The 18562-nt window shown below is 41.0% G+C and overlaps 2 protein-coding genes across 2 annotated transcripts in view; one reads left to right on the forward strand and one right to left on the reverse strand.

Annotated features, from left to right (window-relative positions):
• LOC105512431 overlaps positions 1–307 on the reverse strand; it is a 15272-nt gene extending 14965 nt beyond the window's left edge. Inside the window, exon 1 of the mRNA XM_011942885.1 lies at positions 107–307. Coding sequence (XP_011798275.1) covers positions 107–307 — 201 coding nt within the window. The remainder of the gene's footprint in view (positions 1–106) is intronic.
• The window catches only part of LOC105512432 (LIM domain only protein 7), a 194271-nt gene continuing 175709 nt past the window's right edge, over positions 1–18562 (forward strand). Inside the window, exon 1 of the mRNA XM_011942886.1 lies at positions 1–374. Coding sequence (XP_011798276.1) covers positions 306–374 — 69 coding nt within the window. The 5' untranslated portion in view covers positions 1–305. The remainder of the gene's footprint in view (positions 375–18562) is intronic.

Below are 18562 nucleotides of genomic sequence, written 5' to 3' on the forward strand. Positions count from 1 at the left end.
CGCTGCCTCCGGGCGCCCGCTTCGCCTCCCGCGTCCTGCCTGGCTGCCCGGGTCCCCGCGGACCTTGGGTCGCTTTCAGGAGTTTAGAGGAAAGCCAGGTCTTCACGTTCTTGTAGGTTGGAGACCTTAACGAATTGCAGAGCGCAACAAAGGGAACTAGAACCCGGGCGCCTTCGCTGCCGGAGCGGAAGCCGGAGTAGGCTGCGGCCCGCGTGCCCTCCCTGTCCGTGGGGCCCAGACGCGTGGGGACACCCCCGTCTCTCCACGCATCCACTGAGTCTCTCTCTCCCTCCCTTGTCCTAGCCATGGAAGGGCTGGAGGAGGCAGAGGCCAACTGCTCCGTGGCGTTCGCCGAGGCTCAGAGATGGGTGGAGGTGAGTGCCTTTCACTGCTCTCCCTTCCGCAGGTTGTTGACTGCCTCGGGGCGGTCGTCGCGAGGTGACTGCAGCCCGGGTCACTCTGCGCTTTAGCCTCCTTCGGCGATCCAGCCGGCGCGAAGAAGCTGGTTTGCTTGTCCACTTTTGGGGACTCTGCGGGTTCTGCCGCTCCTGCATCTTAATGTCCAGCTTAAATTAGCGCTGCCCTAACCCCTGGCCCCCGACGGTGTCACTGGCTTCCTAGGGCAGAGGTGGGCGCTCGCCCGCCGGGTGTCTGCACCGCGCGTCTGGGAGGAGCAGCGCGGTGGGCCCTGGCTCGCTCGGGGCGTCTCTGTGGGGCACAGCCCAGAGCGCGCGGTGCAGAGCTGGGCTGGGGCTCTTGGGTGCATTCCCTCGGGGTGCCTAGAAGTGGGGATGCTCACCTTATACCTGAGAAGCCAGTGTATTCAGTGTGGAGGGGGGAGCGGAAAGGAAGGGTGGGTGCGAGAGCAGGTGTAGGAGGTAACACACGAAGGCCCACCTGGAAGGGTGATTTCTCTGGGGCCGCATCCAAGCCCAGGGAGTAGGGGCCGGGACATGTGCTTTTTCATTTTCAGCTTTGATGAGACTGAGATTCTAGGGTCACTCACTGAAGAGTTGTTACCCTCCCAGCTGTGTCTTACAGACAAAATCTTCCATTCCCTTCTTTCCCCCGAAAAAGAGCGGGTCTCTTCATTAACGCCTTGGGGCTACATTTATCTGTAGAAGGTTAACATCAGGACTTCTAGCCGTTATTCTAGTGGACGCTTTTAAAACGAGGCACAAGCCTTCTAAGCAGATGTGAATCAGGAACAACTGCTGAAAATTGCGGCGTGCACCAGCCCTGCAGTCATTTAGGAGTTATTGATGCCACGTGCTGGTTTAGTTAACGTATTTAAAACTTTGAAGTAGGCTTAAAGATTATTCCACGGAAAAAAACAACATGTTTAAGAATTCTAAAGCGAACAGTAATTGAAAATAATTAATTTTTCCTTAAAGAAATACACGTATGTGTGTGGAAAGAAAGAATAAACTTTAAACGTTACATTTCTTATGCTAAATAAAGGAATGTGAAATGTGAGTAGCATTACCCACGGGACAGTAGGGAGGTCTAAGGAATGAGCTTTTAGTGTCTTTTTAGATTGAAACTTTGGTCTGAAGGTGACTTAGAAAGATGTGAAGGGAGGGGCATGGGAAGTTGAGAGAAGAATAAACACTGTATTTTGAATTGAAATGAGAGTGGGAAAATTCCAGCAATATAGTTAAGAGAAATAACTTCCCTCATTCATAAACTTTGAAAAGCCAAGACTTCCAACTGTAATTTTCCATTAGCAGTGTGTGTTCTGCATAATTTTAGAAAACAAACTTGCCATTTTGTGTTTGAGTGTTGGGGATTGAGGGAGGGAGAAGGGGAGACATGGGGACACGTTTTGGCCATACATGGCTTTTGTGTGGAGTTTGCATCTGCGTGCTTTGTATTTGCTTCAGGAAACGTGAATACGAATGATTTCACTCGCTTCCCTTTTTTTAGTATGCACATTTTGGAAAACGATGAATTCCTTTTTTGTCCCTGCTTGCTCATAATTATGTAGGTTTTCTCCAAGAAATTTGTATGTAATGAACAGGGGAAAAGTGTATTGTGATAAAAGATATCATTGCGCATAGTACATGTGGTCTATATTCACTCTCGTCGCAGTCTATGTAAAGGTGTTTATCAGCAATGATTTGGCACCTCTATAATGTATTTTGTTCATCGTTAGCAGAGAGCTGGATCTTCCTAAAGGTACTGTCATATCCTTTTAATATAGTTAATGAAATTAAAATTATTATTATTTGTCATCCCACTTGGAGCAAGGCAGTATGTTTGTCTTCATTGTGTGTATGTGAGTAATTTACATGTTCAGATACTTTTAGTATACTCTGGGCATTTGAAATGACCACAGTGTGCTTACTGTTAGGGCTATTTTGTTTCTCCAGTGTCCACGTTTATCTCTCTTGTCAGCTTTGCCTTTGCCACCAAAGCACATATTTTAAAATATTGTTCTTGCCAAAAGAAGCAGGATGAATGACTCTGTCTTTGCCGCAACCTCTTTAAGAACCCCTAATTTGAAGATAAAAGGTTGATTCAAATGTGTATTTGTAAAGTATTATTTCTCTGGCTTGCTGATATTCTTGCTACATTTTGCCCTATTCCTTTACACATTACTGAAATATAGGAGGGTTTTTAAATGTATATATTGTATATGTATGTACATATATACATATGTATTATATATTCTATATGTATTATATATAATCTGCTACTTTTATTTTCAACTGCAGCTATGAGTACCCCAAAGTCAACTCCAATAACCTTGTAAAGTTTTGAATGGTGACTGGACTCCATGTCAGCATCTCCTTGCCATTTCCATTTTCTATCTGTGATTTTTAGTAGCTAATGTCTTATTCTCATAACCAAAGTTTATTTTTTAGAGTAGAGGAGAAAGAGTGAGGTAAGAGCTGGTGGTTATTCTGCCAATTATTATCATTTTATGAATCTTGTTTTTATTTATTTCAAATTGTGCTTATAATACTTGAGTATACATAAAAACTGGTTTGTCTACTCATGCTAATTTTGCAATTCAAAACAAATGTAGGAAAGCTACCCTTTAAGATAGCTCAACATGATGATATTGGATTATTACGTGGTTGGAAAGGCTGTTTGAAACATTAATAAGGGCTGGTTTATGATTAAACACTAGTTTAAAACCAAGTAATGGTTTGAAGGCAAAGGCAGAGGGGAAGCTTGATTCTAGCAAGGCTACATAGTGGCTGATGTAGTGGTAGAAAATACAGCCTGGACTCTAATTTTAGGCCTCTTCTGCAGTACCTTTTAATTTTCTATGCCTAATAGTTGCCATTGTCTCTCTGTTTTGGGTCATCTGAAAGCCATGTGGTAAACAGACAAAATACTAATGAGACTGAAACTGGGGTATGTAGCACTTTGCATTGGCTGGTCATGGTTTTCTAGTCTGTAAGTTAATGTTGCTATCTAGGTTGAGGTTCAAATACAATAGTAATTTTTGTGGCTGGAGCAGAACAGGCTAACTTAATTCACCACTTTTCTGCTCACCTGCCCTTCCTGTTATCTCTGGATTGGATTTTTTCAGTATTGTTGTCACCCTGTAAGGGATGTCAACCTGAGCTCATTGCCAAGTCTGGCACTAGAATATGAGTCCTTCCTCACTTCTAATTGGTCTGTTTCTCCACATGCCCCAAGTTTTATCCTTCGGGAATGTGCTGTTCACCACCTTTTAACTTTTTTTGACTTTGGTGCTAATGGAAGCATTTTTAGTAATTATATATAATTTCAATCAACAGATATTAAGACACTATGGTAAATATTTGTTAAAAATTGTAGTGTTACAAAGCAATTCTTACCCTAGCTGCTGCAGCTAAAATCATTTTAAAGGGTTGCATGTGAAGGACTTGTACTCTGAGTCTTCCAGTGATTTTAGCTGCAGCAGCTAGTGTAAGAATTGCTTTGTAACACTACAATTTTTAACAAGTATTTACCATAGTGATTACAAGCGTGAGCCACTGGGCCTGGCCCGGGCTCTGATATTTAAATCCTGTAGGTCTCAGGTTTTTCCTGTTAATCTCCCCTGGTGGTTGTGCCAGTTAAATGGATATTGATGGTAGAGCAACAGACGCTCCCTAATCCGTTGCTTGTTTCTTCTTGCACAGAATGCAGTTTTGTCACCTCCATGTTTTTGTATGGATGGAATACTTCTTATTCCTTGTAACCTGGTGAACACCTCTTCATTCTTCCATACTTGGGCTAAAATCAACCTTTATGTGAAGCCTTCCTGAAATCGCCAAACCTCCAGCTGCACGCATTCCTTTCTCTCCTGTCTTACATAAATATCTTTTTGCATTTTGTGGTTCTATTCGTTTTTCTATATTAGTCTATGAGCTGACTGAGGGCAGGAATCGTATCTTATTCATTGCTTGAGTGTTTGGCACGGTGCCTGCTAAATGCTTGTTGAATAAAAGCATGAATAAAGTTATAACCTAACAACACTACAAAATAGGATTTTAAGGACCAGAACTCATTTCTTTTTCCAGTGGAAACTTGCCTCAGTGTCTTAAGCTTTATTGGTTGTAGTTGTTTGGTTGGGACCGGCTACAGGATGTGTCTTCATCTGCATGCCAGTATGTACTCGTCTATTTACTCAGCATTTCCTCTTCTACCTCAGCCCTCTTCCTGAGTCACCTTAACTCTACTGCCCTCCACTTGATGATTTCCCTCACAGGGACTTACATTTATCATCGCAAAAATACCTACTGTGTGCCTACTGTGTGCCAGGCACTTGCCGGGATTATAGATTCAGTCACCAAATTCTTAGCCCTTACCTGGACCTTCAAAGAGAGGCAGCCCCCATGAGAAGCAGATGCACAGACAAACCCAGCAGTGCCGTCAGATAATGAAGTTCATCCGGTGCACTGTGATGGCATTGGCAGCCCGGGTCCACCTGGTGAGTCAGGGCAGGCGCACAGAGAAGGCAGCATTTGAGCCGAGGCTGCAGTGGGGCTAACCCATCTGTGCACTAGGCTGGAGCATTTTGGCCTTTTTTAACTTGTCGTGTGTGAAATCTTGAAGTTGCTTACAGCATAGCTTCCAGACGTTGCTCAGAGTAATTTATTCTTACTGAAGTACCTTACTGAGGTAACGTTTTACCTACAGTGAAATGCACTGATTTTAAGTATACCATTGTAGGAGTTTTGTCAGACCTATATGCCCAAGTCACCAGAACCCAGTCAAGATACAGAACGCCTTTTTATCACTCAACAGAGTTTCTTCCAGACAGCACATGAATCTCCATTCCTTTGGTAAGCGTCCACTCTTTGATTTCTACTACTATGGATTTCTCAAGGTAGATTTGAATGGCCAAGGAATGCCTTAATACCTATTTGTTTCTTTTTTCCTCTCACTTTTTTCTTTTACTTTTGTTTTCTGAGACAGGAGCTCACTCTATTGCCCAGGCTGGAGTACAGTGGTGTGATCTTGGCTCACTGCACCCTTTGCCTCCTGGGTTCAAGTGATTCTCCTGCCTCAGCCTCCCGAGTAGCTGGGACTACAGGTGTGCAGCACCATGCCTGGCTAATTTTTGTATTTTTTTTTTTTTTGGTAGAGACAGGGTTTCACTGTATTGCCTAGGCTGGTCTCAAACTCCTGGCCTCAAGTGATCTGCCAGCCTTAGTCTCCCGAAGTGCTGGGATTACAGGGCATGAGCCACCACACCTGGCCCCATTTTTTTCTTTATGCAGTGTTTTATAATTTCTTGAACACAGTATCTTTATATGGGAAATAAAGTATCCTAGAAAAGAGAGGGGTGGCAAGAGATGAGGGAGCTCATGAAATCCTCTTGGGAAGGAACTGATTTACACAAATAGGAACCAGGGCAGGAATGCCGTTAGAATATCCTGACTCCAGGAAGTGTAAACAGATATGTCAAAGTATTTCCTGATGAACTGGGAGGCTTCCAGTGCAGTGTCAGTCATTCTGGATTCTTGCAATGTACTGATGCATTGAAAGATAGAAATGGACTTATTTCATAAAGTGAGGAAAAATGCAAAGAACTTGTAGCTTTAATAAAACAGGGTGTCAGCCAGACATGGTGGCTCATGCCTGTAATCCCAGCACTTTGGGAGGCTGAGGAGGGAGGATGGCTTGAGGCCAGGAGTTTAAGACCAGCCTGGTCAACATAGCAAGACCCCATTTCTACCAAAAAAAAAAAAAAAAAAAGGTGGCACACACCTGCAGTCTTGGCTGCTTGGGAGGCTGAGGTGGGAGGGTAGCCTGAGTCTGGGCAGTCGAGGTTGTGGTGAGCCGTGAATGTGCCTCTGCACTCTAGCCTGGGTGACAGAGTAAGACCCTGTCTCTAATAAATAAATAAATATTCTTGAACCAGTTAGAGAAGTGGACCCACTGGGTGAAAAAGAGCGAATGATTGATTTATGGTTCTTGACACACATGATCAAGATACCCTCTGCAACTTTTGTGGCAGTTTGCAGAATGAGCAGGGGTTGAGGGCACCATTTTCTCCATATTCTGGCCCAAATTAGAAATTGTTATTTGTATTTTCCCTCTAAATGAACAGATGAAAGACACATTGTCCTATCTTTTTTATCAGATTATCAGCGATATTAAACATTTATGTAACAAATGACCCATTGGGTTTCCTCCAATGAGGAAAGATGAAGCTGAGAAAAGGAGGGTTCTGTTTCCTCTTAAGCCACAAAAGGCTCAACAAAGTCACAGTTGGCCCTTGTGAAGAAGCCTTGAAACCCTGGTGTTTCTTAAGCCATTTGTAAAGCATAAATCCTTAAAGCTTCTCCTAGGCTTAGAGAAAAGAGGAATGGTGTCCTGGATTGGACCACAGAGAGTATGCCGATTTATTCAATCTGCGTTGGTTCTTGTCTTTTGGTGCATTGCTCTAACTCTCTTTCTCTCTGGGTGCCAAGAGTGCTTTGGGTAGTGAGGGACTGCTGTTGAGACTAAACACCCCATTCACCTTCCCCCTTCCTGTTAAGATTGCTTCTCAACATACCAGCATTTGAATTACAGAAACATACTAGCTTTGTGAATGCTAGTTAAGAAAAGCAAAGCAACATCAACATATTTGCCCAATTCTTTTAGTGTGGAAGAAATACACCTTGCAGGTGAACTCGTTCTTCTAGTTAGCATCTGCAGACTGAGTTGTTTATGTTGTTCCTGTGCCCCAGAGTTCCTGACAGAATGTTTCCAAATACTTGAATGAATGAACGTTTTGTATCCAATCAAAAGGTTCGCCTATTTAATTGATGTTTCCAGATCTCCTTAAGCCTGTTAGGAGAAAAATGTGTTAGAGCTGGAGGAAATGATAAATTATGCATGCCTGTACTTTTTAGTTTCAGAAGGTATTAAATAATGATTGGTTGTATTTCTTTGAATACAACTGCAGGTTGTATTTCTTTGAAAATATGTTTGATGTAGTCAAAGTTCTTAATAAGGCTAATAGCTGTCATATATGCACAACTTTGAAACAGAGGTTTAACACATTCAACCTGTGACTTTGCTTAAAGAGATGGACAATAGCAAGTTCTACTCTGATGAATTACAGCACAGTCCCATGAACAGCGTTTCCAAAGATTTTAAAATACCCCAGTAGTATGCTCAAAGATTGGTTCTCATTCCTGGGTACAGAATGCTCAGTTTGGTGCTTGAGTGCATTTTTATGTTGGTATACAGCACTAGACCTTCTGTCTGTCTTCAAGCATAATGGGGATTGTCATGTAGGAGAGATTAGGAAATTTTTGTATGGACTCAGAGGGCAGAACTGATAATAACTGGTCACAGTGAGACTTTTGACTCAGTGTTTTGAAGATCTTTCTATGAATATAGCAGTGCCCTACACTAGATGAGCTGACTTGAATAGCAAGTTACCTGCTAGTGAAGTATGTGTGTGTGTGTGTGTGTGTGTGTGTGTTTTACAAAAGAAGCTGAATAAATGACAATTAAAGCAGCTAGTATTCTTGAGTTTCTACCACATGCATGACATGTGGCAAGTGCATTATACCCACATACCTTGTAATGAAGGACTATTCTTACCTGAGGATGCTCTTTTCCACTGAGGGAAAAGAGAGGTGAGAGGTAAAATAATTTACTCAAGGAAACACTAGAAGTAGTAAATGCTGATTGAGGATTCGAATGCCCACAGCCTGCCCTCTTAGTCATTATATACTCTGCTGCCTGGGAGGGGCGCTGGCCAGGTAGTTCATCATTGTTCAGGAATTTAGAATCAGAAAAGAATGGGTTCTCTGTTCTTGTTCCACCTAAAGCTGTAAGATTAGCTATTTTTTTATACATGACATCCTATACAACTTCCGCTCACCAGCACAAGCAAGTTCTTTCTTGTGATGTTGGTGCCATATTAGTACATGATCATCAAATATATGTAAGTTACAGAATTGCTAATAGATATTTTTTTCTTTTTTAGAGATAGGGTCTTGCTCTGTTGCCCAGGCTGGAGTGCAGTGGTATGATCATAGCTCACTGCAGCCTTGAACTCCTGTACTCAAGCGATCATCCCACCTCAGCCTCTGGAACAGCTGGGATTATAGGCACACACCACCACACCCAGATAATTTAAAAATTCTGTCGTAGGGACAAGGTCTCACTTTGTTTCCTAAGCTGGCCTTGAACTCCTGGCTTCAAGCAATCCTCCCACCTTGGCCTCCCAACCTCTTGGGATTACAGGTGTGAGCCACCATGCCCAGCCAGATGGACACTGTTGAGCAATTGCCGACTTTAGGTTTATATGTTTGACTGTATTTTAGTGATTGTTAATGTTCAATAAATCATTTAAAGTATTAAAAAAGGGAAACATTTTAATATAACATTGAGTTATACTTTGAGCTGGAATAGGAAATAGATATCTAAGTAGTTTCTTCTATAATTTATAAAAGTATTACCTTCTCTCCTGTGACCTACATTTCTGTGGTTCATGCATACCAAAAATTATACAGATAGTTATTGTATAGTGCTTCAAAATACATGTCATGTTTTTGATTAGGATGCTTTTTAGTTAGTGTTTTAGACTTGTTAGTACCAAAGCTGGGACCCTGATGAAATTTTTTTGCCGCCTTGACTGGATTGAAATTTGATCTAGATGTGTGAACAGGGAAAGAAATATCTGAGTTATTTTGTTATACCACCATTTCATAACATTCAAAGGAAGGGAGGTCATTGCCAGCCTCATTATAAACTTTCATTGTGACTTGGCCCGGGAGTTTGAGGCTGCAGTGAGCTATGATTGCGCCACTGCACTCTAGCTTGTATGACGGAGTGAGACCCTATCTCAAAAATAAATAAGTAAATAAATAAATACAGGAAGGAAGGAAGTTCATTATGGAATTAGTTTTTCTCATGAGAGTTTAATGTTTTTCATTCTACATGAAGAAGGGGACAATAAGCAAACATATTGCCTCTGCACCAGTATCAAACGCATTTGGAATTTACCCTGTGTTACGAAGAAAATATTGTCAGTCTATCAAAAGCATCAGATAGAGTTGGTGATAGCTTCCTTCTCAAACCCTTCATTGCCCTCTAGGTTTTTCTTCTATTTCACTTGGTATTTCTAATTTTTTTGTGCTCAGTCCTCCTAATTGTTGTCATCAGTGAATGTGAGAACATCCAAAGGTTCATCTTCCATGTCTTCTTTTCTTTGTCTACAATGTCTTCCTAGCAGGTGTTATCAAGTTCATATGTCTTCTCCACGCTGATTGCTTCCATATTTACATTCCTGACCCTGACCTTGTCCCTAAATTTTAGTAACTACTCAAGATTTCCCACTGTAGGTCTGATAAGCATGTCACGCTCACTGGGTTCTAAGCAAAACTCTTAGTACTACTCCTTCCAGACCCCTTTCTAGTCTTCTCCTCATCTCCCCAATGTTTCTGTCTTAGCAAATGGCATCATTGTTCAGCCAGTTGCTCAGGCTCCCAAATTTGAAGTCATTATTGACTCTTGTTCTTTTTTAACATTACACCACACATCTAATCTGTGAAGAAATCCAACTGGCTGTCTTTTCATATATATCCAGGATCTGACTACTTCTTGCCACATCTGCCATCACCTTTCACCTATGCTCTTGCAGTAGCCTGGACTCCTTGCTCCCAAATAGCAGCCAGATTCCTCTTTAAAAATGTAAGTCAAAGGCCGGGTGCAGCGGCTCACGCCTGTAATCCCAGCACTTTGGGCGGCCCAGGCGGGCGGATCACGAGGTCAGGAGATCAAGACCATCCTGGCTAACACGGTGAAACCCCGTCTCTACTAAAAATACAAAAAATTAGACAAGCGTGGTGGTGGGCGCCTGTGATCCCAGCTGCTCAGGAGGCTGAGGCAGGAGAATGGCGTGAACCCGGGTGGCAGAGCTTGCACTGAGCCCATATTGTGCCACTGCACTCCAGCCTGGGCGACAGAGCAAGACTCTGTCTAAAAAAAAAAAAAAAAAAGTTAGAGATTATACATCCAATTCTGCACCCTCCTCCCCTGACAATGGCTTTCCATTACATTAAGAATACAGTCTGAATTTTTAAGGCAGTCTCTAGGGCCCCACATGATCTGTTCCCTGCTTGCCTATCTCATCTCCACCCCTACTCTTCCACTTGCTTACTGTGCTCATACTGGTTTCCAGCTGTTATTCAGATGTACAGAGAAGGGTTTTACCTTTTTTTAAAAGAAAATTTTTTTGAGACGGAATTTCGCTCCTGTTACCCAAGGTGGAGTGCAATGGCGTGATCTCGGCTCACCGCAACCTCCACCTCCTGGGTTCAAGCGATTCTCCTGCCTCAGCCTCCCGACTAGCTGGGATTACAGGCATGTGCTACCACGCCTGGCTAACTTTTTGTATTTTTAGTAGAGACAGGGTTTTTTCATGTTGGTCAGGGTGGTCCTAACTCTCGACCTCAGGTGATAACTAACGCGTGCCTCAGCCTCCCAAAGTACTGGGATTACAGGCGTGAGCCACCACACCTGGCCTGGGTTTTATCTTAAGGTCTTTGTCTTGCTGTTCCTTCTGCATGAATACATTTTCTTCATTTATTCAGGTCTTAGCTTAAATGATACTTCCTCTTCCTTCCCACTGCCATTATCCTCCCTTGTCACTCCATACTCAGATTTCATTGCACTTATTATCACCTGCCTCTGCATTATATATATGTGTGTGTGTGTGTTTGTTTTTGTTTGTTTTGCTATCTCCACTAGAATATAAGTGCCTTATGTTCTATAAGGACTTATTTTGTTTTCAAGTCGTGAATAGTGCCAAGTATTTACTAGGCACTCAATAAATATTCCTGAGAAAAGTAAGTGGATGAATGAACAAATACCTTTTAATTCTTTATAGTTGAAATCTTTTCAGCCCTGTGACATGATTGACTTCTTGGTTATGCTTCATTCAACAAGAGAAGTCGGTTTTGTTGTATTAGTTGGGTTTTCCCCTGCTTTTTCAAGTTCTATTCTAGATTGAGCAAGTTTTGAACATGTTTTTTTTGGAAAAAAGCAAGTTTAGACCATGCCAAATTTACTTTATTTAACCAATTCTAAAGATGCCTGAAAGTAAGCAAGTATCATAAAAAAAATCCAAGCAAATTTGAAGATGAGCCTTTTTAGCTGAATACCCTGTGCCGGGGGATAATACATCATTATGAAACTTTGGGGTATTATTGACGAAAAAGATTTCACAACTTGCTGATTGAGTTGTGTCCTGCAGTTTGAGCATGGTTTGTAGTCATAATCGGAGACAGAGAAGCAGAAAATAGCTTTACCCTGTTTAAAAAAAAAAATAGAAACTTTATTGAGAACAGGAAAGTTTCTATCATCTGCTCCAACTTAAACATCAGAGGCCCATCTCATGCTTTGAAAGGGGTTGCACTTTATACCAGTTTTTTAAGAGAATTATTCTGAAATGGCACACAAAACTGAGGGTGGAGGCTTTCAAAAGGGTTTTGTTCAGAAGTGAAGGGAAAAGGGAATTTCCTGATCTGATTTTGTACGAACTGATTTTCTCTTTTCTTTCTTTTTTTTTTTTTTGTTTTTGAGACAGGGTCTCGCTCTGTCACCTGGTCTGGAGTATAGTGGTGCAATCATAGCTGACTGCAGGCTTGAATTCCTGGGCTCAACTGATCCTCCTGTCTCAGCCTCCTGACTAGCTGGGGCTATAGGTGTACCACCACACTTTGCTAGTTTTTAAATTTGTTTTGTAGAGACAGCGTCTTGCTATGTTACCTAGGTTGGTCTTGAACTCCTGGCCTTAAGCGATCCTCCCACCTTGGCCTTCGAAGGTGTTGGGATTGCAGGCGTGGGCCACTGCTCCCAGCCTAACTTGTTTTTTATGATTGTTTCTAGCTGTTACTTGAATTAAAAGATATTATTATTTTAAAAAATCATTTAATATATATATTTTTTAACAGATGAGAAAAAAGAGGTTCAGAGAAGCTAAGTTTCTTCCCCAACACCACGCAGCTGATGCCGGCAGGCCTAGTATTAGATCTGTCTAATAGAAAAATCAAGCTCTCAACCCCTTCATTCATCTTTCTCTGTTTCTCACCCTCCCTTACATAGCCCTGCCTGTTGTTTGGCATGTACACATCCTGTTGTGCTATTGGCTATTCCATGTATCTGCCTCTGTCTTACTCACATCCTTGTTTCACAATGTTAAAAAGCATAGAAAAGTGATTGGACTTAATATGGCATGTAGTGTAAATTCACACTGAAGTGTAAGTAGATACTATTAAATAACTTTCTTGTGTTGGGGTGGAACAGGGCCTTAGAGACAGTGTGTGTGGTGAGGAAGGGACCAACAGAGCACTTGTCGGTCTATCAAAAGCATCAGAAAGAGATGGTGATAACTTCCCTCTCAAAACATTTCCTTCTTTGCCCTCTGGGTTTTTCTCCTGTTTCACTTGGTGTGAAGTACCTTCTGGGTACTTGTCCTGTTAGGGAGGAAACACCTATGGGGCAGGATAGGAATTAAGTACGGACGTGTTGGATGGCAAGGCTACAGGAAGCTTGAGAATGGGAAAAGCATTTGGAAACTACTGGAGAAGGTCCTTCTTGACCTGAATCAGAAAGTTGATGCGTGGGATGTAACGTGGAAGGCATTGGATTTGGGTAGGGGTGGTGTGGGCATGAGCAAGGATTCACTGAATTGTCCTCTGGGCAGGACAGTGAAGCTAGAAGTCTACTTAGTGTGGAAGGTACTGATTTGAAAGTAGTAGGAATTACAAGACCTGAGACCAAATACTGGATATCAATTTTGATTTTTTAAAAATGTCCCATCAGATGATGTTAGAATCTGTTTTACAGAATGGGTCAGTAGAGGGGAAAGACCATATTGCATATTAGAGGATTAATAATTGAACTTTGGAAAACATCTTCTGTTAGGAGGACAGGAAGAGAAAAGGGCAGTGGTGGTCAAAAAGCTAGTAGAAAGCTAGGAATGTGTTAGAGATCTTAAGGGAAGCACTGGTTTTATGAAAGATAAGTAGAGAGTAGGATTACGAATAGTGTTCTGGACTAGAAGTGATCAAGGGAAAAGAAAATGGGAGTAAGACCATTGAACTTGGCAAGACAGTAATCTATCAATCACTTGTTGATAGTATAGATTTGGAGTGTTGGTGGAGATGGGAGTCAAATCAAGCTTGGTAAAATTTTAGTGTAGAGGGGCAGGCACTCCGAGAAGGAAGAGGTCAGAAGAGCTATCCAAGAAATCAACATTCTCTCAAAGATGCTATTTATTTGTATTCACAAAATCATTCCCTACTGTCAGCTTACCTACCTTCTTGGATACATATTAGAGGTAGAAACCCTTAATATGTAAGGAAATGATATTCTGAGACAACCAATCGGAAGAATCATTATGGTCTGCTATATAAAATACTAAAGTTGATGCACACTGCTCTGTTTTAGAAATACTTGATCCACTGAAGATTGTTTGGGGAGGTCACTTTAATCTTCTTCTGAGATTATTTCTCCTTTCAAAATGGGGGAAAATATCTCTCATGTCCCCAGGGTTTTAGTTCACAATAGTTTAGTGAAAATACTTCGTTTTTAAAATTTTATGTTTTTGTAGAGATGGGGTTTCACCGTGTTGCCCAGGCTGGTCTCAAGTAGTCTTCCCACTTTGGCCTCCCAAAGTGCTGGTGTTACAGGCACGAACCACTGTGCCCGGCCACATTTTTTTCTTTTCTTTTCTTTTCTTTTTTTTTTTTGAGACGGAGTCTTGCTCTGTTGCCAGGTTGGAGTGCAATGGCACCATCTAGGCTCACTGCAACCTCCACCTTCCGGGTTCAAGCAATTCTCCTGCCTCAGCCTCCTGAGTAGCTGGGACTACAGGTGCGTGCTACCATGCCCAGCTAATTTTTGTATTTTTAGCAGAGACAGGGTTTCACCATGTTGGCCAGATGGTCTTGATCTCTTGACCTCGAGATCCACCCGCCTCAGCCTCCCAAAGTGCTGGGATTACAGGCATGAGTCACCGCGCCCGGCCCATTTTTTTTTCTTAATGATACTTCACCCTCCTCTCCTCAGAGATCCTTGTGCTCATGTTTGCACTTCTTCACTATTCTTTCTTGTCAGTGGATTTCTAATAAAACCTAAGGCTAGTTGACTTGCCTGAAATGTTTTATATTGAAGGAAAAAAAATTTCCTGTTTATTGCACTGTTGAAAACATGGTAATATGTTCTGGGACTCTATTCCCTTCCTTTTAGCTACTATCTATGTGAATTTTCAGATTAGAATTGGGTTTATAGATTGCATGTGTTAAGTTTCTTCTTTTCAAATAAATTGACTTTTTTGTCTCTATACAGTAATGTTTATGGCTTTGTCTCAGCTATTCATTGTTCTTTATGTACTCTTCTTTCTTTAAATTACTTTTTGTATTTTTTCTGTATGTCTTTGGGTCATCTTACTAATTTAGCTGTCCTGCTGTATTTAGTTTGGAGGATTCAACTTTAAGATCTTCCAAGAAGAACATTTTCTGATGTCTTACTAAAAATGAGCCTAATGAGCTATTTTAGAAAAGAAAAACTTTTATAGTTTCCATGAAGAAAATTAAATACATTTTTAGGTGTTTTATTTGAAGGATAAAGTTTATAAAACTGTCTGTTTTTAAGCCAATTTGCAAACATTTTTAGCCTTGGAAAATGCTTGTAAGTCTTGAAAGGTATAACTTGCCAAATAGCTGATACTTTTGAAGTATGGCCTTAGTTCTGGTAGAAGAATGTGGTTGACGGCTACACTGTAATTTACAGTAATGCTTTTTATGTAAGGAAATTAATGTACTTGGCTTTATAAATTCCAGATGAGTTTCTAGTTCCTTATTACCAAGTTATTTAAAATTCATGTTTTGTTTTTTAGTTTAGTGGGTTTTTTTTTTTATTTTCATTTTTTGAGACAGAGTCTTACTCTGTCACCCAGGCTGGAGTGCAGTGGTGTAATTTCAGCTCACTGCAACCTCCACCTCCAGAGTTCAAGTGATTCTCCTGCCTCAGCCTCCCAAGTGGCTGGGACTATAGGCATGTGCCACCCATGCCCAGCTAATTTTTGTATTTTTAGTAGAGACAGAGTTTCACTTTGTTGACCAGGGTGGTCTCGAACTCCTGACCTCAGGTGATCCTTCCGCCTCAGCCTCCCAAAGTGTTAGGATTACAGGCGTGAGCCACCACGCCCTGCCTCAATTATTCAGTTTAGTTACAGCAACCATATCTGTACTTGTACTTTGTAAAACTGAAACACTTTTGGGGAAAATTGCTTTTTTGGTGGGTCATTTTGTGGTACAAGCTTATGATGTGGCCAGTGCCTCCACATTTGGCCTTGTCTGGGACTAAAAGATGTCAGGCATCCTCTGCTTGTGACTAGTGCGGGTCTTAAAGGAGATCAACTTCAAGACCCTTATGGAAGTTCTGGTAGTGCCATAAAGGAGAACTTTCTTGAAAGCCCACCTAAATAGTTCTACTTACTTCTCATTGGTTACCCTATCTGTAAGGGAGTCTAAAAGAAGTTTTTAGCAGAGCATGTCACTGGCTTCAACGATGTGGGTCATCTATTACTAAGGAAGAAGAGATTGGCAATGTTCAGTTGTATCTTTGCCACATTTACTTTCTGATTGTTCATTTTTCATAGCATTTTGCTTTTTTATGATTGCAATATATTGTTTTAGCTCCATGAGGAGATTATAATATTATAGTTTTTGTTTTTCTTCCTAAATTGTCTCTGTTTCTTCCAAGTTCCTTTAATTTTCCCTTTTGGCTTTGGTCTCTTTTAAGATGGAAGCTTCTTTTAAACTTTTGGTAGATCCTTGTCCAACTGCTTTCTGGATTCTCAACCAATCTCTATATCTAGTCATGTTCCTTACTACCCTTCCCTACCTGAAGGACCTGTTGCATCTAGATTCTGAGAATTTTCCAAGAAAACTTGCATGCTTTGCTACTGTAGTGTCCCTTTGCAGGTCTTGAAGTTTAAACTTCCTTCATTCTCTGCAGTCAGGTACCACTTCTCTATCTACTTTCCATCTTCCAAAACTTTGTGCAATGTTTTCTTCTACTATTTTCTCTTTTCTGAGTCTCTTTGCTCTTGTGGGTTATTGACTTAAATTCATGCTGCCACTTTGGGAGGCAGTGAAGACAGAAATGCATAGCCAGTTCATTGTGTTTAACCACAAGTTCAGTGTGTGTGTGTGTGTGTGTGTGTGTATGTGTGTATTTATTTTTAGATGTACATCATAGAAGAGTAGAAAACCATGGATTGAATGAAGGTTACAATTATTGCCAATGCAGAATTTCACACAAGTAAGATACATGCTGCTGTATTAAACTTAAACCCTCACTTTATTATACAATTGAATTGAGGGGCCTTATATAAATTATAAATCCACAGAGTGTAATGAGTCAAAACTGAAATGATGAATTGAAGGGTAGTGAATGTAGGACAAGCAGAACATGAACATAAAGATAAACTAAACCACAGATGGATTCAAATTCCTGCCATATGTTCTGGTATCTGTGCAAGTAGTCATAAACTTAGTCTTTCTAGAAGTCAACTTGGGGACAGAATCATGGCCTCATCCATGCCCTTTATAGTCCAGCTTTTCCCTACACTCTTTCATTCACCTTAGGACAGAGTATAGAAGGAAATGATCAATGTCCAGTGTATAATAGATATTCAGTAAATATTTTTTTCTTAAACTTCTGAAGAAAACTTGCCCCTTCAAGGAAAAAAAGAAACTTAACATACTTGCATATATTGAATATCTAAGTTCCAGTCACTTCAAGCAACTGGGTCCTATAAATAAGAAAACTGAAGATGGAATGGCTGAGGTAACTTGCCCAAGGAAGAGGAAGTCTTAAACCCAAACCCTGGATTCAGTCCTGTGTGCTTTCTGTGACATCATTAATTGCTTCCAATGACGTCCATTCTGTGAATGTTTTACTAAAGGAGAATGACACTTTTGTGCCACTTTACTTGTAATTAGTTGTCTGTCTTTGCTACAAGCTTTTGAAGGGAGGTGCCAAACCATATAGCACCAAGACAGTGCCTGGAGCCTTAATGATAGCCCAGCAGAAATTTCTAAAAGGAAAAAAATGTTGAATTAATTCAGAGCTTCGTGCATAATACTGGTATTATAAATTATTATTTATTGAGATCTGAGACAGTGACTTGGACCTGTAGCTTCTGGAGGGAAGAAATGCTGAGTAAGAGAAGGAAAGCCATCAGTACAACTGGTAGCAGTCTATAATGGCTCAGGTATTTTGCAGTTAAAAGGAATACATTACAGGTCTATAATGACAGAGTCCAGTAAATAGTTTTCTGTTATCCTAGTGAATTTACACTTGTAATTCTGGTGCCATAAGTCAACAGATAATTCACAGCTTGCCATCATGAATATTAGAGATGTTTTTATATTTCTCAAATATAAACTTAGGTAAGTTTGTACCTAAAAGTTAGCAAACAAATAAGTTAGCAAATATATCATTTCATTGTGTACTTTCCTTTGTCTTTGCAACCAGAGTGGATCTCTTGATAAAAAATGTAATTAAATCACAAGGTAACACTAAATCTAGGTTTTAATTCATATAGAAAAGTATCCTCCTCACTCTTGTCATCACTACACTATGCTGTACCTTTTCCCCAAATAAGAAATTTGGAATGTATATTAAAATTTCTAGCAGGAAACAGCTCACAGCTGACTTGAAGAGACTTTAAAGAAGGGGAGAGCTTACAAATCTGTAGGAGACCCTACAAAGAATTCAAGGCACAGAAGTAGCAACAGTAGGAAGATACTTCCTGAATGGCCCAAAAGGTTTGAGAAGGAAATACTGTTGTCGAAGCCAGAAAAACAAATCTGGGGCCAAGGAGGAGGACAATCAGGTTGAGTTTTAGTTTATGGGATTTCTTGAGAGAGAGTGACAGAGAAAGGGGAAGAATTAGCCTGATGTCTCCGTTCTTTTTTCTCGTTTTCAGCCGGTACATCCCACCAGTCAAATCCAACTGGAAGCCACTGGCCAAATAGCCAAGATGATACAGTCTCTAGGATGCATGCTCCTGTGGCACAGGAAGGGAGTGTAATTGGATCTGGTAGAAGCC

This window comes from Colobus angolensis, unplaced genomic scaffold (assembly GCF_000951035.1).
Source record: "Colobus angolensis palliatus isolate OR3802 unplaced genomic scaffold, Cang.pa_1.0 Scaffold211, whole genome shotgun sequence".
Taxonomy (NCBI): domain Eukaryota; kingdom Metazoa; phylum Chordata; class Mammalia; order Primates; family Cercopithecidae; genus Colobus; species Colobus angolensis.